At 43.1% G+C, this 22,327-nt stretch overlaps 1 protein-coding gene across 5 annotated transcripts in view; it reads right to left on the reverse strand.

Moving 5' to 3' along the window:
• Positions 1 to 1,149: 1,149 nt before the first annotated feature.
• zmiz1a (zinc finger, MIZ-type containing 1a) overlaps positions 1,150 to 22,327 on the reverse strand; it is a 111,516-nt gene continuing 90,338 nt past the window's right edge. Inside the window, exons 7-25 of one of the 5 annotated variants that reach the window (XM_086180274.1) lie at positions 15,637 to 15,672; positions 8,161 to 8,296; positions 6,983 to 7,097; positions 6,632 to 6,852; positions 6,343 to 6,544; positions 5,977 to 6,258; positions 5,711 to 5,887; positions 5,551 to 5,616; positions 5,254 to 5,419; positions 5,024 to 5,165; positions 4,237 to 4,447; positions 4,003 to 4,108; positions 3,722 to 3,882; positions 3,554 to 3,621; positions 3,406 to 3,474; positions 3,048 to 3,319; positions 2,702 to 2,907; positions 1,594 to 1,869; positions 1,150 to 1,404 (exon numbers count right to left, since the gene is read on the reverse strand). In XM_086180274.1, coding sequence (XP_086036400.1) covers positions 1,297 to 1,404; positions 1,594 to 1,869; positions 2,702 to 2,907; positions 3,048 to 3,319; positions 3,406 to 3,474; positions 3,554 to 3,621; positions 3,722 to 3,882; positions 4,003 to 4,108; positions 4,237 to 4,447; positions 5,024 to 5,165; positions 5,254 to 5,419; positions 5,551 to 5,616; positions 5,711 to 5,887; positions 5,977 to 6,258; positions 6,343 to 6,544; positions 6,632 to 6,852; positions 6,983 to 7,097; positions 8,161 to 8,296; positions 15,637 to 15,672 — 3,020 coding nt within the window. In that variant the 3' untranslated portion in view covers positions 1,150 to 1,296. Of the gene's footprint in view, positions 1,405 to 1,593; positions 1,870 to 2,701; positions 2,908 to 3,047; positions 3,320 to 3,405; positions 3,475 to 3,553; positions 3,622 to 3,721; positions 3,883 to 4,002; positions 4,109 to 4,236; positions 4,448 to 5,023; positions 5,166 to 5,253; positions 5,420 to 5,550; positions 5,620 to 5,710; positions 5,888 to 5,976; positions 6,259 to 6,342; positions 6,545 to 6,631; positions 6,853 to 6,982; positions 7,098 to 8,160; positions 8,297 to 15,636; positions 15,673 to 19,326; positions 19,502 to 22,327 lie in introns of those variants that run through there. The other 4 variants (XM_086180273.1, XM_086180277.1, XM_086180276.1 and 1 more) reach the window with 4 other exon arrangements.

A 22,327-nucleotide genomic window follows, 5' to 3' on the forward strand; every position in this document is an offset into this window, starting at 1 on the left:
ATCATGCAGATGTTTTTACCCCCCCCCCCCCCCCCCAAAAAAAAAGAGATGAAACAGTATCAACTGAAAAAAAAAGAAAAATCAATACAACACAGATGCTTCTATAAAATACAGTGATTTAAAAAGTGTAGATGTCTCACATCCTGCTCTCGTATCCTGGCCCAAACCCGAATAAAAAGTAAAAGTAAGAACTTTGGTGATGTTGTGTATTTGATTTGTTTCAAAGTAGATAGAATAGATTAGAATAAAAAGGACAACACTTTAAAAAAAAAAAGATGATGGATTTGACATAAAATAATAAATATGAAGACTACAGAGGAAACTATTTGATCAAGCACAAATGAGGTTGGGACAAAGACGACAGGACCCTTGGCACAAATGCACTTGTGAACAAAATTTGATGAGGGACAGAAGACAATAAATAGAACAGACAGCTTTCTTCCCTCCTCTGTCTCACCTTCTCTCGCCACTGTCTTTTACATGTGCTTGCAGGCAAAAGAATAAAAGACCACGTAAACATACATACAGATGAGCGCGCACACACACACACACACACACACACACACACACACTACATTGCACAATGTGCACTAATTTCCTTTGTTGACACTCGAGGACATTTTCGCTCGTCCTGTCAGTGCTCTGATTCGGATGAGGTTGTGCTGAGTTTCAGTTAGTCAACTGTCATATGCACTCTGGGAAGTGGAGAGAGAAAGGGGGGGTGGATTGGGGGGGGTTAAAGGGCATGGCATGTGCTGATGTTTTTGGAAGAACACATTTCAAATAAAAACACTCTTACAAGACAATGTTTTCCCTCCAGAGCCAAATTGTGATTATAAAAACAAAAAGAAAGCTACAACACTTTTCCTGGAGCCCACGGAGGCTCTTGTCTCCTCTGTACTGTCTACACATGATGATTATAGCTGCACAGTTTTCAGTTGAAAAGTCACAAATATCATATATGTATATATTTATATATAATATCACTTTTGTGCCCGCCAGCATGGCTGTAACTGGTGTCTGAGGCGGTGGAACTGGTGCGTGGAATCTTTACACAAGGAAAAAACAGGGAGTGCGGGGGATGGGTGGCGTTCCTGCCTTCTCCCTTGGAGTTCCCAAATTGGCGCCTCTTTCCAGCCGTGCTCCTATGCCACACGACATCTGCTGAAAGACTGTATAAGTGTGTGTGCAAGTGTGTGCATAGGAAGCTGCTTGAGGGTCGGTGAAGTGTCTGTGGACGGACAGTCAAACACATCCCGTGGGTTAAAGGAGGGTTTGCGGGGGGGTTGTTGAGGGCTAGTTGTTTTCAAAGAGGGAGAGAAGGTCGTCGTTGCTGTTGGCCGGAAGGTCAGGAGGATCCAGGTATGATAGTAACTCATCTGGGTTGGCTAGCTCTGGAAGCAGCTGTGGGTAAGAGGTGGAAAAAAGACGTTGAGTGGCACGGCAAGATAAGCCTTTAAGTATATTCTGACACTGGCGGCCATGTTAACACAGTTTCCGAGCGCACAAACGAAGCAGAGACATGAGAGCAGCGGCAGCAGACAATTCTAGCTGATAACAGGTAGCTTATGGTGCCAAAGCAGATCCACTTACATCAAGGGAAGGTTCAGGCATGTCCTGGGCTCCCTGACCCATCTGCCCGTCTGAGGAGGGGTTAAAGCTCAGATCGCTGTGGGGGTGAGTGTTCTGCCCAGGCTGCTGAGGCTGTGGCTGCGACTGGCGAGGCGGCTGCGATGATTGGCCACTGTGATGCAAGGGCTGCCCTGACTGGCCACTGTGATGCAAGGACGGCCCTGTTTGGCTGCTGGGGTGGGGAGAGGCATGCAAGCTCGGCTGCATGGAGTTATGGGACTGATCGGGATGTGACATCTGCAGGTGCAAGAGGAAGACAGAGAGCGACAGAGATGGAGGGTAAGGTAGAGTGAGAGACACGGAGGGTGTTACGGATGAGGAGGGGTTGCGTGGGAAGAAAGCGAGGAAAAGTGAAATGAGTTCCAGCATGAATAATATGGAACAGGCCCTCTAAATGGAAGCTGTGATCAGCAGACATGTACAGCTGCTCCATTATACGCTGACATGGGCATGTGAGCATGACTAAGCACACATGCTGGCTGGAGGCACACTACACCTTCTCCACACAACTAATCTGAGCATCTGCTCTCATTATGAGGAGGAGCCTTCACAGGTTACTTCTCTAAATACGTCCTCAAAATGTTCTGTGGGACACGAGTTGTTTTTTTTTAAATTTCTAATTTGAAGATAGCTGGGGCTGAGTATCGTCTGAAAATATTATATACCTGTACCTGGATAACAGTTCCCGACGCTGAACGTTTTTGTTACTGATGAAGGTGATTTAAAAAAAGGGAAAGTGGCATTTAAAAAAAATTACGAAATGCTTGGTTTTAGTTTTCAGCTCCTCGGCAAGTTCACACACTCAAAATAATTTCATGTTGAAACCAGCTGATAAAACTGTGGTTTGATTTGTCTATTTCAAGTCTTTAGTTTGATGTTTCGCTTAGAAATAAATCGCAACTTGAAACTTTAATATGGTGTTGATATTGAATGAAAAGGGATCTTGCGATACTCCTTCGTATTTAAGCAGTTAGCTCGAGCATACTGGTTGAAGTTGTTCACCTCATCGTAACGCTACAGTACAACATGCAGGGCAAAGCTATCAAGCGGCTACGTTGACCCTACTTACTGTGTCATTCATGCCGTGGCTGAGGGGCTTGTCCTGGGAGAGAAGACCACCAGGCCCATCTGGGGGGTGGGAAAGTTGGGGTCCGTGGATGAAGTCATTCATAGGGGGACCACCACCTCCTCCACCACCTCCTCCTCCTCCAATTCCTCCTCCAGAGGGGTTCCCGTGAGGGAAGTCAAAGTTCCCTTGGCTGTGATAAGTGTTGCCTGAAAGGACCAAACATGTAATATTACTTTATGCTCCACTTTTTTATTGGTATAAACCATTTATAGAGGTAATTATCTTAAATAAAAAAAAAACCAACTGTAAAATCAATAGTTTCTGGTAGATGTATATATCTCCTTACCTGTTCCTGGGTAATCTCCCCCGTTGCCACCTGCATGTTGACCTGGATGTGGGGGATAAGGGCTTGGACCCGGTCCAGGGCCAGGTCCTGGGCCAGGCCCCAGCTGGGCAATCATCTCCATCACATTAGGCATGGTCATCTGACTGGGGCTCATGGTCTTAAAGCGCTTGGCCAGGGGTCCGTCAGGGTCCTCTTTGATGTGTAGCTCAGACTTGATGGGGACAGGTCGCCAGCTACATGTCGGATCTATAGTGACCTCTTCAAACTCTGAACTGTTGGAGGAGAACATGTGATTTGCTGATTCCATTTTGAAAACCAGTTATAAGTGGATTCATCGGGGGAAAGAAGGGAAGCTTACTTTTGGATGGCATTGAGGATTCCCCACATATACTGGTCCACCTCCAGACCTTCTAATAGCGCCGTTTTACTGAAAAACAACAGATTTAATTCATTAGAAACATTCTTTAAGAGTCATTTCATCTTTACATTGCAACAAAAACACTCACTTGCATACAGGACACCTCCATGTCCCTCTCTCACAGTTTAGCTGCAGGTAGGATTCCAGGTCAAAGCACTGTGGAGGACATCATCGCAAATGCTCATCATTTTTGAGAACACAAGACCAGTTGTTTCTTCTTATTTAACTATCACAGCCTCTTTGTAGCTGAACAGACCTGGACATGTTTGCAGTCGTGTCCCCGTGCAGGCAGCTGGATGCGCCGGAAGGTAATCGGACATTTCAGTGACACCTTAATGGCTGTCTGCTCCACGCCGTCCTCACCATTAAGAGTGGTGCTGCCAGCTGAGGCTGCTACGCTGCTGAAGTTCCTCTTAACTAAAAAGATGGAACACGTTCGCATTTCAATACACACTGGCAGCATAATGAAACAGGTGGTCATATAATTAAGATGTACTTATGCATATTAAAAACACTGAGAAACAAAATGAGCCGTACTTTTGGTGATGCAGTGCTCTGCAGGGAGGAGTCTCTTCTTTAGGAGCCCCTGGAGGACAGAACGCACAGATGGCCGGTGGACCAGCTGCAGCACAAACAGGTGCGACTGCGAAGCAACATGAAGACATGAAAACAGTCAGTCTATTGACACAAATGCGAACTTGAATCATCTGTGCGCTGAATTAAATCATGTAGTTTCTTGTATATGTAATAGCTCTACTTCTTCCTACTCACACAGCAGCAGGCTGTGACGGTAATCTGGATGGTGTTTCTCCCAGGCTGGCATACGTGCTTCAGGTGCAAGGGTTTATGGGAGGTTTTGTTGTCCCCTCTTTCGATGGTGAGGGGTGTGGCATTGACGCTGACCTGGACGGACGCAGGCCAGTTGGTGTTCATCTGCCTGTCTTCATGGTGGTAGCATTTAAACTGTAGCTCGAGGTCGGACCTGCAGTGGAGACAGGACGAGAGACACACCGTCAGCTTAGTCATCCGTGACACTTTTTATCTTATATGCAACTTTATCACTATATATATTCAATAATTGCATGACAATTCAATAATAAGAGGATAATAAAAATATGATGCAAGACCTTATAGAATATCAAATCCATTCAGCAATAATTGCAACATTTTTCACAATATTGTATCAATATCGCAGCCTCTTGTATTGATGTAAAAAAGAGGACTTAAATTAGACTTAGTTTGAGAAAATCTTTTCTTTTGTGTTGTCCTCTAGTCTCCGGGTTTAATTCATCCCGTGTGTTGAAGTGTCTTTGATCAACCCTGAGCTGCTCCAGATCGGCAGTTCCATCAGTGTCTGAATGTGAGTGCAAATGAGTGGCGATAGTGTAACGCTCGGGTACCATTAAGGTGAAAAAAGTGCAATATAAAAGCAATCAATTAACCATTAAGACCTCTTAATCTTTCAAAAAGGTTGTACAGAAACTGCCTTTTCTTTTTGCAGGAATTTCAAGATGCAGAACTTCACTGAGGTGGAGGCTTGCATGATTGATGGTGTTACCTCCACATGAGGGTCTGGTGGACGGACGGTCGAAGGTGGAAGACATGGTTACTGACAGCCAGATTGTGCTCCAAACGGAAGGGCTCTAGTACCACTCCATCCCTGACTGGGAATGTCAGCCGCAGCTCCTCGTTGGGGTTAGCTGGGAGAGAAGTGAACCACACAGGGAGGTTACAATTTGACCATATTATTATATAAACCACCTGTTTCATAGTTGCTAGGGTACTCACAAGGAGGGGGCGGAAGTGCTGTCATATTTGGTTTCATGTCTGGTGGAAATGGGGGCTTCACATCCTGGTTTGGCGACAGATACGGAGGAATACTACTTCCAGGAGTCATAGGGGGTGTGGGGTTTCCAGGAACTGGGGAGTGGGGGTAGTTACCAGGCCTGGAGGGCTGTAAAAGTCACGCAAGTACACTGAATACAACTTCAAACCCTAACACAAATGCCTATGTCAAACGTAGCAGAAACTGTGATGATACAGTTTAGTTAGGACATTTTATGTGGTTAGGAAGTGAAAACCTACCCCATTTCCTTGGCCGTAGGAGTATCCGCCACCAGAGAAGTTGGTGCTCTGACTGTTGAAGGGCTCCTGCTGTAAAGGAAATAAATCACTATCAATTTCAGATAATTACCTTTAGACATATACCATGTAGTTTGGTGCCACATTCAAGGTGGAAACAGACCTTGTAGTACTGGCCCATGGGCATCCCAGGAGGGTACTGTCCTTGCCCCTGTTGCCCTGGCATTCTCTGCCCAGGGTAGTTGGGAGAAGGCAGTGGTCTGGAGGCGTTATTTGAGGGGTACTGTCCCTGCTGTGGCGGGAACTGACTGTTAGGCCCGTACTGTCCCCCATAACTTGCCTGGAAAAAGAAAAATAGTATAATATAAAAAAAGGTAAAGCTGCTGATGAAACACAGAATTGCTTTGGAAGTAATTTCCAGTTACTCACCTCGCCAGGATATGGTCTCTTCATCCCTTGCATGGGCATGCCTTGCCTTGGTCCTCCAGGATATCCTTGTTGAGGCATCCTTTGGCCATGAGCTCCAAAGGGTCCCATGCCTGGGGTTCGAGCCTGATTCATGCCCATAGGAGGCCCACTCATGTTTGGGTTGTTTATACCTGATCCCATGCTGGCTGGATTCATACCACCAGGGGGCCCTCGTGGCCCAGGCTGGTTCATGAACTGATTATTGTAGGCTTGAGCGGGACCCATTTGGAACGATGAACACATCTGGAGGCAAAACAGTTAGCTTCAGAATTTTCACATGATTTTTAGGGTTGCTGGACAACAGCTTTGAGGTGGCGTGGACTGTACCTGTCCATACTGGTTCATGTCTTTATTCTGGGTCTCTTGCAGGGCTGCAACGGTGGCCGTCGCTGTTGCTGTTGCTGTGGCGGCGGCGGCAGCAACAGCAGCAGCAGCAGCTGCGGCAGCTGGCTGCGTGAAGTCATTAGGAGGTCGAGTATGGGAAGTCATCCCCATACCTCCTGGAGGAGGGTTTGGGCCTCCAGAGTAACTGTAACACACACAGTGTGTGGGCTTTAAAAATTCAGGTAAATTTGATAGCTTTCATTATAAAGGAGAATTACATCCAGTCTCTTACCTTCCACTGTATCCCCCTGGACCTCCAGGGTAGCCGGGCCTGCTGTACATCCCCTGCTGCATGTACGGCTGGTTGGAGCCTCCTTTGGTGGGAAACTGTTGCTGCTGAGCACTGAATTGTGGCGAGTTGAGTGCTGCAGCGCTGGCGGACATACCCGATGCCATAGGGTTACCTCCAGGATTCATGGGGTTATTGCTGTTGGCCATCGGGTTACCCAGCACCTGATTGAGTCATACAAAAAAATAAATATCTCCTTTTTTTTTTTTTAAACAGAGAAACCTCGAGAGTGAACTAAACGAGTCCAAAAAGTGATGTAGAATCATAACGAAGGCTGCTCTGGTGAGAACGTACCTGACTCTGTGATGTATTGGTCACGCCCCACACTGTTGTAACCACAGACAATGACCCAGGGGGCTGGTTAGTGTTTTGTTGCCAGGGGACCGAGTCATAGGGAAAGGATCCATCACTGGAGAGTAGATCAAAACACAAACATGTGCCTAATGTCACTTAAAGTTTCAAACTGGATGAGGAAACAGCCAATGGAACTGCATATCCATCCAAAAGTGAGAATAAGTTGGGAATTCTTTGTGCCAAAATCTTAGGCAATATGAAATGTTTGGCGTTCCATTTCAAAACATGTTTTGGAGCCAGAGTATGTGCTAATGGCTGCGCAGTGAGATGAGTAAGAAGCTCGAAATGAGCTGATAGGGACTTGCATGCCCACAGAAACCAGTAAAAACTCCACATGATGAGGTGCCGAAAAATCTTTGGACAGGACTAGTTAGAGGGAATGTGAAGCATTCAGGGCAATATTTGAGAGTTGGTTACATACAATAAATAAGCCATACCCTCATGGGAAGAGGCAAGTGGCCAGTGGAGTGAAGAAAGTGTTGTTTTTGGAGAACAGCTTGTTTTCCCTTGGAGGTTCGCTCTTGGAATGAACAACATGTTCAATATTTCCTCATAGAAGCATAACATTATCCCAAGATCTTCTGCGGACACAAACACAACTCAACTCCACTTCTACTTTAATAGAGTGGCACGAGCATGCGATGTTCTCTAAAAAACACGACTTCACGGCTCTCTTTTCTTCTTCCATACTACAACATGAATTATGCCTCTTGTCAAGCACATGGGAGGATCGTGCTGATCGTGCGCCGGAACTTGACCAGCTTCCCTCCCATAGACGTGGCTAATTGTGTCTGTATGGATGCCAAACTAAGCCAGAGAGAACTCAGGGAAACCAAGTTGGTAGGCAACATACACGATGCCTGCACTCCCTATATATATATAATCAAGATATATCTCTATCTACCTATCTATATTTATATTTATATGCTGCCAGACGCACAGAGGTGTGCGTGTGTGTGTGTGTGTGTGTGTGTTAGCACCTGACTACAAAGGGGGGGGGGGGTGTTAAAAGTGGGGAAAACAAGGTAGAAAAAGCTATGCTGACATGTACACAAGTTGTTCTTCAATGAGATTCTAGATTCATCTGTCTGGAGATGTCCCAAAGACTCCCCACTGACCTGTGTGTGAGGCCGGGCTTCATGCTGTTCATGCTGGGTTGCATGGGGACTTTTCCCTGCGATTCGTTCTGCCTGTTCTTCTGGTGACGCAGCAGGAGGAGGCGACCCAGCTCCTCGCACCACGATGACAGCAGGGCTGTGAGGGAAAACACACAGACATATGCACATGTGTTAAAGTCTCCCCCCTCTGCACACAAATTAAACAGCATGAAAATGGGACTTATGGTGCGTCAAGTGAATGATTACATGTACAAAAACTGATTTTTGTCTGCTTTCAACTGGTCTCCAGAGTCATTTCGCCTGAAGATATTGTTCAAACCTCCAGGGGGCGGCCTAACCCAGAAAACCTTGATTGATCGTTTGCCTTCATGGGTATCACAACAGCTTTATCAGCGGCATATATAAAGTTATCCAAAAGTTTTTTTTTTCTGCCACAGACAGTGAAGGCTGAAATGTGAGATGCAGACAGAGCAAGTGGGCTTGTAGATATAATCTCTGTAGAAGAAGAAACAGCGCTACTTTCACTCTTAACCACTTCATTCGTCTCTGCACTTGTGTCGTCTCATATCTCTGAGGACTCATCAGACTGTGCAGCCTTGTCATTTTTCTTAATCAAGACATACTTCTTCTTTTGCTAATGATGCGCCAGTAATATTTTATCCCCCCATCCCCCCCACCACCACCACACACATAGTGTCAATCATCTTGTCATCATTGACGGTGTTTAAAGTCATCGTTTAAGATGCTATTCTTAGCCTTGTAATCCTAGCCACACCAGAATTTAGTAGAGGCGTGAATAGCAAGTTTCAAGACAATATATTATTTTAATTATATGTTCAATTCTACAATGTTTGCTGATATCACAAAGTTAATTCTTGAGCTCTGTATAACAGAAAGATTAGGAACATACAATAATAAAAAGCAATCTGATTTAATAAATATACAATAAATAGGTCACTTAATTGGTGTTCTACAGAGCCCTGCTGTGGGGATATAAATGCATTTAGTTATATTGATGAGCAATATTTTAAAAAAATGAGATGTAATTTGTTACCTCACTTTAATTAAGTCGTGGGCGCAAGAAATCGCCTAACTTGTCAAAAAATGTAAAATAAACCAATTGTTACATCCCCTTGTTACATCATAAAGCCTCAAAATAAATAAATTGAGGGAAAGAGGTATCCCTTGTGTTTTAAATTAAATTGACTTGCCAAGTTATATCTCACAGCCTAAAAATAAATATACTTTTCTTTTTCTGCGCACATATTTTTTCCCTCGATTTGGTCACATCAAGGCTCTGTTATATTCAGATTTTGCATTGATTTCATACATTTTAAACCCTAAAATTTAAGCAATATTACTGAAAGTTTTTGGGTGGTTTAAGATAAAGAGCTTTAACTGTGTTGGCAACAGCAAAACTGCAGAAATAAAAACATGGTTATAAATGGAAAAATTATATGAACCAACAAAAAAGGAGAGGAAAGGAATGAAGCGTTTTCTTCTAGAGAGGGTGGAGAGAGCCAGACCTAGTTTAGGAGGAATTATTCCACCCTGCCATTACCGAGAGCTTATCGCCCCACTAAATCACCACCTCTACGCCGAGGGGCTGTCTCTTCAACTGGCAACCCACCATTTAGACCTAAAGATCAGCTCCCAGCTCAAGTGATGGTGTCACTCTGATGGAGAGAGACAGATAGAGAAGCCGAGGAGAGTTGTGGTGACTCATCATATCAGAGTCGCTACGAGCCGACAAATATCACAAGCTGCTGAGGCCAGGAGTCATTTATAATAGAGTGAGGGTCTGCTCGGGGGCAACATGCATATTTAGCAAGGTTAGCACAGTCCACAGCCTTGTTTTTACCTCACAATCCCTTGTGCTAAAACTCCTGCCAACACCATCACACAGCCGCACCACACAACTCGCACTTTATCTTAATATCCTTCTCTCATGTACACACACATTTGCACATGCCTGCCATGTTGTTCATCTACACCACTGTCAAGGATCAATCTGTCTACACTTTTATTAATTAAGTTGATCTGTTGACTCCATTAATCCAGCCAACATAAAAAAATCAACAGCGACACAAACGCAAGCCTCTCTCTTGTTTCTCCCAGTTCATCTTTTGACTCATTAGCATTTCATTTGTAGTCTGCAGGGCTCATTACATCATCAAATCTAACCATGCAGAGTGTAGATGAGGTAAGAATTACACGATATGTGACATCTAGTTGAATCACTGAACAAAATCTTTTGAATTTCAAATCTGGGCTTGATTTGTATGGAATCAGATCAGTCTCATAATGAATAAATGCATAGAGAGGGATTCGCAAATGGATTTATCAGTAAATGACTGTCAGTATTACAGGACAGTAATTAATATGTATGTATGCATATATATATATATATATATATATATATATATATATATGTATACACACATACATATGTATGTTAACATATTTCATTTTTCATATTTTTTCTGATACATAGAACTAAGTATTTGAAATGATGAGTATTTTGTGTGCATTGAAAAAAAGCATTTACACATTCGAATACTGAAATACACTTAACAAACATTCTGTCTTGTCCAGTCTGGGACTGATTTGACTCCATAGTTTTACAGTATCATGAAATGTTAACTTTGGTTCACTGTGATCAAATCTTGCAGCAGGCGAGATCAAAGAGATGAGACTCTAGTATTTCGTCTCTCACAGAAAGGGTTGAACTTTGGGATGTTTGTCTCCGCATGCAGTTTGAGTGGCGGGTTTAGTCTAGATTTGCACAAACACTGGATATCAAGAGGATCGGGTGGCAGCTCTGCTGAACACCGCTGCTATTTGATCATGTGTTGACATGACAGTTTACAGTTGGAAAGTAGGGAGGTTGTCAACAAAGTGTAACATTAAGCTTATCCTTAGCTTTTGGTGGCGTTGCCTACCTTTGCTAGCATGGGGGGTTAACTGTTTGTAGTTGGTAGTGTGATGATATTTTTAAATAAAATGCTGGACAGAGGCGAGGAGAGCAGCCATTTTGCCATATTAATGAAGGGTAAACACAGGTGTGATCTATCAAATCAGTTACACTCCTATCCAATTTATCTTCACAGGTATTTCAGTTAGCCGACAATTATAATATCAGAGCACTGGCCCTGCGAAATGGAACAGAGCCATAACTGCTATTAATGACACCTGCGTTTCCCTGCACTGACATGGAAGAAATGGCTGTTGTCTGGAATCAGATGGTTTTCAGACTTATCATTGATCGGTCAACTAATATATCAAATGTGCAAATCTATTTTACAATGGTTCACAACGTTGTAGCCGCACATGCTAGCATGCCAAACTCTGGAAATCCAAAATAAACTATAGAGGAACAGCAAACTTAATCTGACTTTATCCATTACCCATCTGAGCATGTGCAAATCAAAAAAGCTAGCAAAGCGAAGTGGCTAAGCAGCTAAAGCTAATAAGAGAGGAGAAGTAAGTCATGAACACTGTACCTCATTTTCTAGTTTTGTAACAGTTTTTTATGTATTTCCACTGATTTTTTTTTTAATAAATCCATTCTACTTGTTCTATTTAATGTCCTACAGGTTAAATAAAGTGGGCAGTCGTGAAATAAATTTTCATTTCTACAAGCTCAGTAGAACTTCCATCCATCCCTTTTCTCTACACTTATTCCTGATTAGGGTCACAGGGGGGCTGGAGCCTATCCCAGCAGCTTTCGGGTGAGAGGCGTGGTTCACCCTGGACAGGTCACCAGTCCATTGCAGGGCCAACACATATAGACAGACAACCATTCACACTCACAGCCACATTTACGGTCAATTTAGAATCTCCAATTAGCCTCGTCCTCATAGGCATGTCTTCGGACTGAGGGAGGAAGCCGGAGTACCAGGAGAGAACCCACACAGGAACAGAAAGAACATGCAGACTCCACACAGAAAGATCCCGTGCCCGAGCCACGACTCAAACCCGGGAACCTTCTTGCTGTGAGGCAACAGTGCTGACCACTGCGCCATCGTGCTGCCACTCTGTAAAACTTTATTTCTTATTTTAGTTTTAGTTTGAAATCCTGTAACCTTTTTCCATTTAAGAAAAAATTCCAAGTGTTTATCTATGCTGCCAAATTTCTATATAAACCCCTTCCAAGAAAATATCTCCACAGAGGACAACTGTGACACAACATTACGACTGAAGCTATTTCAATCATTTTGACTAATCTCTCATTCTTACCACATACAGACATAAGTACTTTTATGACTGGGTAAGAAGAAAGACACCCCAAATCCAACTATGCTTTACATATGTAAGTAACAGCAGGTATACAGCTCCGGGTGACTAATGTGTTGCAGATGCTCCAGCTTGTGAAGCTACTGTGCTGTGTTGTGGTGTCTAAGCTACTAATAGTTGAGTAGGGTCCAGAAACAAATGGTTCTTCCTGGTCCAGACTGCATTAACACTGTACAGCTGACTTATAGCAGCAGCAGCAGCTCAGGCTCATTCTCAACTCACCTCAATCCCTCTGGGAGTAGCGGGGGGGGGGGGGGGGTAAGCCCTGGTAAAAAGCTACAAGGCCCATTAACCAATGACAGAGTGTGTGTACAAGTCCTTTTTTCTTTTCCAAGGAAACCCCAATGCTAATTGCTATGAACTCTGACAGTGCTGTGTGTGCAGGCATCTGTGTGTGGTGAAAGCCTTCTGGTAGGGAGCCTATCATTTGCCAGTTAAATTATGACAGATTGCTAACTATCTGCATCTCAGACACTTGAAATGTGTGTACCCCAAAATAATTCAGTTCGCAGCAAGATGGTGACTCTGCTCTGTTGACAAACACCCAACATATCCTAAATGTGAAGCTCACGGCTTGGCTGGAACTGTCTGCTATAACAGCGACTAGCAGCTCATTGCAAAGCTCCTCTGATCTTTGCTTTTCACAGAGCAAAGATTTTTTTTTTATTATGGAAACTCTTTTGTCCTGATCTGATGGTTTGAGAATCTGGTGGTGGTGCAGAGAGAGTTGAACACCTTCTCTAACACCTGAAACATAACTGGAGATGTGCTTGACGTGTCACTTCAACGGTGCATTGCAGGGTTTTAAAGCAGCCACGCTAGTCCCGTTTGTTCTGCTTGCCCCCGCAGCCAAAGCAGAGCTGGAGGACTGTGTCATTGCACGATGAGGGAAAAAAAAAAGAAAAGAAAAAGAAAATAGGAGACATCTTGTGCGACGAATGCGGTCCGTGTAGCTGCTCCAATTGATTACGTGTCGTGGATGAACCTGGTGTGTTTCAGGTGTAAGAACACAGCCTTCCTGTTCTGCGCATCTTTTTAAGAAAGGCCACCTCCATTGCAGAGGACCAGTCTTAGTGCTCCAGGAATTCCATGTTCCTGAACCCAGGTTCAAGAGCTCCAGCGAACAAGGCTCTTTCATCTCTAAGGCAACGACTACAACTATTAACTAAACACACTTAAGCATAAAAGAAAAATTGACTCTAACAACATACTCGCACTGGGCCCGGTTGATCTGTACCATGGCCAGGAACAAGTGTCCCCCCTCTACATTCCCCTGTATATATCCTGTAGTGGGCCTGAGCATGCTTATGTCATTACTGTGCAATTTTGTGTTTGTGTTGATGAAGCTGCTGTCACAGAGCAAAATTGACTTTACTGTGCCTGGGCCCAGTTAGAGGTCACACTAGATGCCTATCATGCCTGAGTCCAACTGAACCGTGCAAGCCTCTTAAACCAGGCCCGTTCAGTGTGCCGTGCTTGACTTCAGGGGTCAAATGTGCTTGGGTGCGGTACGGTTCACCTATTCTGCCCTTCGAGCTGGATATCATTCACACTGAAACAGTGATCCAGCAATTTGGCACAGGCATTGGAAAATATCTATTTATTTATTTATTTTTGGTATTTATGCTTCGCTCTTTAGCGGGTAATTCCTAACCAGGTCTCCCCTTTGGTTAGATGTGTTGTCATGGCCAACCTTTCATTTTCCATCAAAATAATATTTGTATCAAATTTTAAAAAAATTCCGACTAACCATTGTGTGTCGGGTTTGAACACACAGCAGGGTGATGCCCCCCATTGATGGATCAGCTCTCAGTTTCACTGATGTAAGTAGGTACCCTTACCTCTTTAAGTACCAACTTCTGTATGCAGTCCTAATGACACTTGGTCTTCATCATCATTTTGGTGCAGCTATTAGCTTAGCTGGTTATAGACGATTAAATCCCATGTTTGAAGGACATGCTACATGTGACAGTTGTACTCTTGTGTTTTAAGATGATCAAAAAAAGCAAAGGCAGGTGGCATGGAAGAAGCCTTGTAAAACAGAAAACACAAAGAACATTTTTCTTGTAACTGCTGAACTACTTTCAATGCGACCCTGAGATGTCACCATTTTACTCCCTTTCACATCAAGGAAACTGCAAAGAATAAACTAGGAAGCTCAGTTCTGCAGCTGATTGTATTGATTTGAACTAAAGCTCGTCAAAAAAATCTTAAAGGGCCTGAATTCCTGCATGTCTGCCCTCATAATGTATATCCTCACCTCACCTTTGGTTACCAACATTAAATTCTGTTCACCAGAAAAGCCAGTGTCTTGTGCCTTTATCTTGTATAGTGCACAAGCCTCACTACTCATGCCAGGCTTTGATACAGACATGTAATACCGTGCATGCAGCTCTACTGTAGCTCCGTTGATAAACACAGACAAAAGAGGAAATACTCAATGAAAAATTACATTTTTCTGAGCATGAACACTGCAGCACTAGACATAGAAGCCCTCTAAGACAATGTGTGGGATGATCAAAACAAAACAAAACAAAAAAGAACACTGGCAGGTGAGCCTCTGCTGTGTGGGTACAAAATTACTGTGCAAAAGAGAAATATGAAGGGATAATAATAAAAAAATATATATCCTGTGAAAGAAAAAAAAAAAAGTCATGCTTTTTGCAGGAGTGTAATGGAAGCCATTTAAGCAGTCAATGATATCCCCCCATCCTGCCCCCTCTCTGTGCAGCCAACTTCTTCTAGGAGAAGAGCATATCAAATGGGCTTTAGTCTCAACAGCTTGAAGGCAGAACAACTCAAACATGCCCTGCAGAGACAGCTCTGTCAGAAATCACACTGAAGCAAAACCAGGCCGGGAATATAACTAGCTACTAGCGTATTTCCAAATGCTCAGATCTACTATAAAAATGCATCTTTTTATTTGATCTAAAGTAATTTATCTTATCTGCATTGGTAAAACAATGCTTTTTTTGTCCTATGGCTGGTTTGACAGAATTTCCTCTGTGACCTCTGGCAGTACACCAGACATGAGCAGACAGAGGGGGAAGAGGATGGATGGAAGGATGCTAGACAGAGGACAGGTGGAGATGGCGGGAGTGGGCAGATCCCCTCCTCCCCGGGACATGTGTGGGTCACAAGCCAAGAGATGCTGCAGCCCAGAAGAGAGGGTAGCTCTACCTGAGTCACTCTGACATCTCCTGCAGGTGCTGGTTTCTGTGGGGTTCAAATTACACATTTTTAAACGGGGCAGAGTTATAAGAATCAGCATGAACACCAAACATAATGCAGAATGGCAGCTCGGTCTGGCTTTCGGGTGCAAAATGTCGGCGCTCGGGTGGGGAAATGTGGGGTCAAAATGTTGCATGTGGCCACAGAGAACTGTCTGAATGTATTGTGGGGCATGATTGACACACGCTGCTGAGAATAAAGGTTCTTTGCATCATATCTACAGCTGTTTTTTTAAACACAACATATGCACAGATCATCTAATTTTACAGTGTCAATTCTACATAAATTCCAAATGTATTTTTTTACCTGAAAGCACATTTACATCCTAAAATCTTCCCCGGACTACAATAATCACTTTCACCGGCATCACAACATCCTACAACCGAATGCGATATTTCATCTGACCAACATTCCCAAACTCACAATCTCACATTTGAGAAACTGGAAAATCAAATGTTTAGCATTTTTACTTAAAAATAACTGATGCAGATGATTTACCTCGAAACGACAGAACTGCCGAAAGAAAAGAAAGAAATTGCCGAAAGAAATTTCTTTCTCGAACTAAATAATCTGCATCCTTTGAAGCCAGTGTTTTCACGAGGGGTGAAACAAAGTAATGTTACTGCGATGTATCATAATACTTTCTTTATAAGAATGATGCTCTTGTGCCAGATATTGCTATCTTATTAAAACAGCTGATGTTACAAATTGTCATTCCCTCATTTTCATTATTATGAAATAGATGTTTAGGGTATGTTTTGTGTGTGTGTGTGTGTGTGTGTGTGTGTGTGTGTGTGTGTGTGCGCGTGTGTATACATCTTTCACTTGTTCTTTTTTCCTGAATTGCATAGCTGTTGTGATGTATGTCATTGTCATTTCAATCTAAATTGGATTATTGTAGAATTATTATATCGTGATACTATCTACGGGCAAAGTATTGTGATATTACTGTATTACTACTCAAGGATTCTCGCTCCTATTCGTGAGTGACATAACATTCCACATCAGTTACGCCATTTGCTTTTGCTATATATGTTATGACAGGTGCTGACTTATGGATTTGACCTACATCCTGGCTGAAGTGTGAAATTCAGGTAGCGTCAGACTCTTTGCATGTCAATTCTGATCAAATCTTTGCCGTGGGACACGGTGTAGCCCCACGTGCACCGCTCAAAAAATGTTACTACACACTGCAGCAACGAAGTCACAGACGTCACAATCTTTTCAATGTTATATTTATTCAAATAAATGCATCTGTTATTCAACATTTGTTACCTCCATTTCCAAAACGATTTGTACTTTACTTATCCTATTACTCATTTTACATCTCTTTATCAGGCACCCAGCAGCTATCGTTTAAACTGTTTTTATTTTCTGTATTGTCATAAATATAGAAGTTCTCCGTTTTAGAGTCATTATTTGAATTACTTGAACACACACGTATGTAGGCAAGTACAGAGGCTCACCATGGCGTAAGTCACATGTAGACATTAAAAACAAGCCTTCAGATGTGCAGTCGAGATGTTGCACCTCCATCGTAAAAATGTTTTCACGACATTCACCATTTGTTATGAACATCCTTCTGATCACACACTCATTATCCACATCTTAGTCACACATACACAGTATAATAAAGACAATATATATCACTACAAGGCAAGTGTATAGGGTTTGTATATCTGCACTCAGGTACTTGGATGTAAGTATGCAGTAAATAAAAAGAAAGCGGGGAAGACTTTGAAGTAAATATGGAAACGGAGGTCTATGCTTGTGGTTTTTGTGAAGATACCCTTATACACATGACTACAGAGAACAGCAAGCTGTGAATGAACTGCTCTTATCAGCCGTGTGCAGCTCCCCGCCACTGGAGGGGAACTAGTAAATATCACATGCCTCATTATAACCAGACATGCTACTTATCTCAACTTCCACAATATGTCTTTCATCCCACACTGTTGTTCCCTCAATGAAATCATTAGGGTGATAACATAATCAAGGACTGGGAGATTATCCCGGGGCTGCTGTTTAAAACATGATGAGATTCGAGCACTGAAACTATTAAAGGTGTATTAATTAAGAGAGGAAATCCTTGGAACGGGAATGAGAAATTTTAAAATAACGCTGAAATGAAAGGACATGGGAGTGACTAACAAGAATGAAACACATCCAGCAGAAATCCTCGCACAGTTTGGCCCACCATGAAAACTTGCTTTCAGTGGGGAGGAGGAGGAGGAGGGTGGAATAGGAAGCGAGATGATGATTCACAGAAAAAGCGGAAAACAATCTTAAGCCACACACATAGAGTTCCATGTCAAATGTCATGATGAATGAGTCACCAAACAGCCTGATGGAAAGTTCTCAGGAGGTTACCAAAATGTTGGAACTAGAGAGACAGGAGGACGCTGATCAAGCTAACAGGAAGTGCAGCAACTGCTTCCACAGCTAGCATAGGTCAGTGGACGATTGTGTCATTGTCTGCAAGAAGCATTCGCGAATGAAGAAGTCACCTTTGCAGCATTATGTAGTTTCACTGCCTGACTGACCTTTAAGTACTCATGTGAGGCAATATGTGTCATATATTGTATCATATCATATCACAGTACATCGTGATACGACACGACCTTATCTTACTCCATTATCTATCCGTGGTTCTCCCCTCTGCTTCCTCCTCCTCATCGTCTCCTAATGAGTGACCGGGCAGACAAGCTGTGTCTCCAAGCACAGGTCATCAACGTATAATAAAGAATCCACTGTGGAAAAGTGGGTCATCTCCTGAGATAGAAACACACACACTCAGAACACATAGCCTCGGTCTATTGTCACCAACCTTAAAGTGATGTAAGCTGGAAGAAGCTGCTACTTGCATACCTAGTGTTGCTATAAAGAATAGATAAAATGTGAAAAGTCCACATTTAATCTAAAGTCAATTTCTTACTGTGTAAACATAACCTCAACTTCACCAGGGGAAGCACGATAATAACAGCACAACCTTACGATCGGCCAATAGTGGTCCGATCAGAACTGGTCCCATGGCTGGTCTTTATATCAGCCCACTTTTGCTCACGTCTCTTCTTTTCTATTGAAAAAGTCTGGTAGATATGGTTTGTGCTACTTTTACCAAATGTTTTCAAAATAAAAAGCACTTCTTTTTTCAATTTGAAATTTTTACATGTGTTTTTTTTCCAGTATGAACAACATGTAAATGACAAATAGACGTGTTTTATGCAAATAATAGCGTCGTTTAATATCAGCGATCGGCTACATTGGTATTAGAATACCCGCAGAAATAAACAACAAAAATATACTCTTGACTACTGTGCTTGATGCAGGATGACCCTATGACAGGACACCCATGTAAGTCAGTATGGTCAGCTGATCTGTCATCATGGTCAGCTGACCTGTGAGCAAACAGTCATATTAACACACCAGACATGGCAGAAGTTTGTACTGATGGCCTAATTTGCTGTCATAACAACGTAATAAAACGATTAAATTTAATAGTTACAGTCCAAATTGACCCAAATCATGCTCTTTCACTTCTGTGCATCAGCTGATCCTGGCCCGTACATGCATGTACACTCTCATATCATGATAAATAATATAGTTGTGTGCTGAGAAACTCTGCACACACATAGTTACCCAAAGCCAGGCAGAGTCCCCGCACATCTCATCTCATTCCCCTCATAGTGCTGCAAAAAGACTCAAGTGTCACAAACGCTCCTGTTCCCGCCGAGGCCAGTGGAAACTCTCAAAATCTTTGGCTGCTCCTGCTTGCACCTTATCACTCTCACTCCCTGCTCATATCCCTTACTTCGCTCACTCCTCCTTTATTACTTCCTCTCTCCCTCTTCTGTCTTCCTCTATCTTTTCTTTTGCTCACTGTCTTCCTCCTCCCCTTGCTCTCTGATCTGTCTTTCTCCCTTGTCCGGCGTCTGCACAATGCACATCAATTATTCAGAGGCAGTCTCCCGGTTCCTTCTGGCTCATCCAATCAGAGCAGTGCTCTGCACTAATGGGCTCCTGCTGTACCTGCTACCGGCTCCAGCACACTGGAGACAGCGGGGGGGGGGGGGGGGGGGGGGGGGACTGAGGGACCAGAAGAGACGGCAGAGTAGGAGAGGGGATGAGACGGAGAAATAAAGACAGAAAGTATATGTAGACAAACATGAGTACAGACAGAGGAAGTGAGATACTACCAGCGATTCTCACCTCTGTTGTGTTATTGATGTTAGCTACGAGCTGCTATCACACTAGAAACACACACAAAAACACAAGGGCTGCCCAATAACAATACTGTATCATTACGTACATATGTGACTAGTTATTGTTATTAAGTATGATATTGTCATGATGTGGTATAGGATGAATGTTGTCTTTTCTTAGTTTTAAAGTAAGGCCAATCTATTTTTTTGGGCCAATCTCAGACATATCAGTATCACTGGGGCCTGACCAATTAATCAGCCAGCCAATATTAGCACTTTTTTTGTGCAGGATCTTAGATAATTTTGGACAAAAAAATTATTAATTATTAAACGGAAGAATGTTCTGTCTCCAATAAATTATCTTTCAAACAAAAATTTGAACAAGAAATTTGAAAGAATTGATAAATGGAGTTCTCTACTCCCTAACACCAGTTTGTGCCCTGAATATTCCTGATCAGGCCGACCTTATTTCAAAGGCTGTATTACAATGAAATTGAAGCAAGTTTCTAAATTCCCAGAATATTCTAGTTGTTCCAATATTTGCCTTAATCCACTTATTCACCAAAAATCTCACTATGTCAAATTATCTTATGTCTTGATTAAAAATATCCCAATATCTCATTTTCCTCGTATCCCCCAGCTTAAAACACACACATGCACACATGTTCTAGTAACTGCCACTGATTGCAACATTGCACAAATGGGTGGAGCTTAATATACCAGGCCGCCTGGCAGGAAGCTGATACACAGTGGAGGAAGTCGGTGGAGAAAGATGTATGGATCAATCGGCTTCAAAAACAGACAAGAAGTAAATCATCTGCAGGGGATTCCTGTCTGCAGGATAACTTGACACCCCCCCCCCCCCCCGTGTTCATCAGAGGCCACTTTGTAAATCCAACTAACATTAAACATCAGAGACAAGCAGAGGAATATCTGAGTGCAACTGGATAAAAAGAAAGGCGGGTTGAGGGTGAATCTGAGTTCATCCTCTCTTCGCCTGCCCTTAACATAACCCAACGAGGTGAAAACACAATCTGGATGAGTGAGCAGGAAATACCTAAGCTGTCACTGTTCTCGCTCCTTACCTAAAGGTGGAGATGCAAAGGGTGTGGGGGCGGGAAACCCGTTGGTATCGTGACAGCAGAGGGAAGTCGCCTTATGTGTGACAGACACGCTCAGTCAACAACAGTTTCACAAATATCCCACACTGGATTGAAATGTACAACAGAGGCATTGTTGGACAGAAATATAACTTGAAGCGGGTGTGTCATAACCCCCTGAGGGATGATAGGTGGGGGGGAGGTGCCAGATCAGTCATCCTTAAACAAAAGGAGGATTTAAATCATTTGCTCATCCGGTTCTGACAAGAAGAAAGGTTTCTGTGTGTGTGTATGTGTGTGTGTGTGTGTGTGTGTGTGTGTGTGGGGGGGGGGGGGGGGGGGGGTAACTGCCCTGCTGCAACCAAACCAATTACAAGGCAAATGATAGGGGACCCAATCAGCCAGAGGCGAGAAACAAAGCTATACTGTACGTAGTTCCCCATAAGCTTTATTTCTATAAACTTAATAGTGGAGTTCTAAAGGTAGTTTTGTGTTGCAAAGGGATTTCATCATCTAAGGCAAAACCACCAGAGAGTGTCAGAGGAGAGGCCTGTCTGCTAAAAATAAACCAAGTTTCCTGTTAATAATTCAGTGCACTGCTCTTACTCAGCAGTAATTAAATATAAAAGTCTGAAAGGTTGATTGGGTCAGTAACAAAGGATGTCTACACCTTCCTCTAGTTCTACACGTGGCTCGAAGGTGGAGAGAGAGAGAGAGAGAGGGGGAGAGAGAGAGAGAGAGAGAGAGAGAGAGAGAGAGAGGGTGAGAGAGGGTGAGAAAATCAAAGTAAATTGAGGAGAAGCATTGGAGGCCGTCCAACACCAAAGGAAGACAGGAGGGATGTGTGTGCTTACAAGCATTGACACACTGTCTGATGTTGTCTCTCTCTCTCTTTTGAGCTGTGTGATGTGTGTTTTTGTGTGTGAATGTGTTTTTCACAAGACAAGGGAAAAGTTAAAACCACGCCCAGGAAGTTTTCTAACACTGTTGGCAAAGCTGAGCGCATGTTTCATTGATTGCTCTGTGACTAGGCACCGTTGACCGACAATTCTTCAGATAAATCTCCCAAACAAGGTTTTGAATTGTCCTAATCTCAATAAAGGTCAACTGCGATCTTCACCACTAGATTTGAAACTTCTACGTGAATTCTAGTCACCTGACAGCATGAAGCATAAATCAATGATTCATTATTTTTTCGAGCAGCACAGAGCGGCAACAAGCCGCGACCTGCATCGGACTTAAACTTTAAAGAACATTGCTATCATTCCAAGAGCAGTCACCTTTGATCCACAGCAAGTCAGATCATGTTGAAAACAATACACACCGAAAACAATCTTA

Source organism: Aulostomus chinensis, chromosome 16 (genome assembly GCF_037954235.1).
Source record: "Aulostomus chinensis isolate RoL2024-O1b breed Wild chromosome 16, RoL_Achi_v1.0, whole genome shotgun sequence".
Taxonomy (NCBI): domain Eukaryota; kingdom Metazoa; phylum Chordata; class Actinopteri; order Syngnathiformes; family Aulostomidae; genus Aulostomus; species Aulostomus chinensis.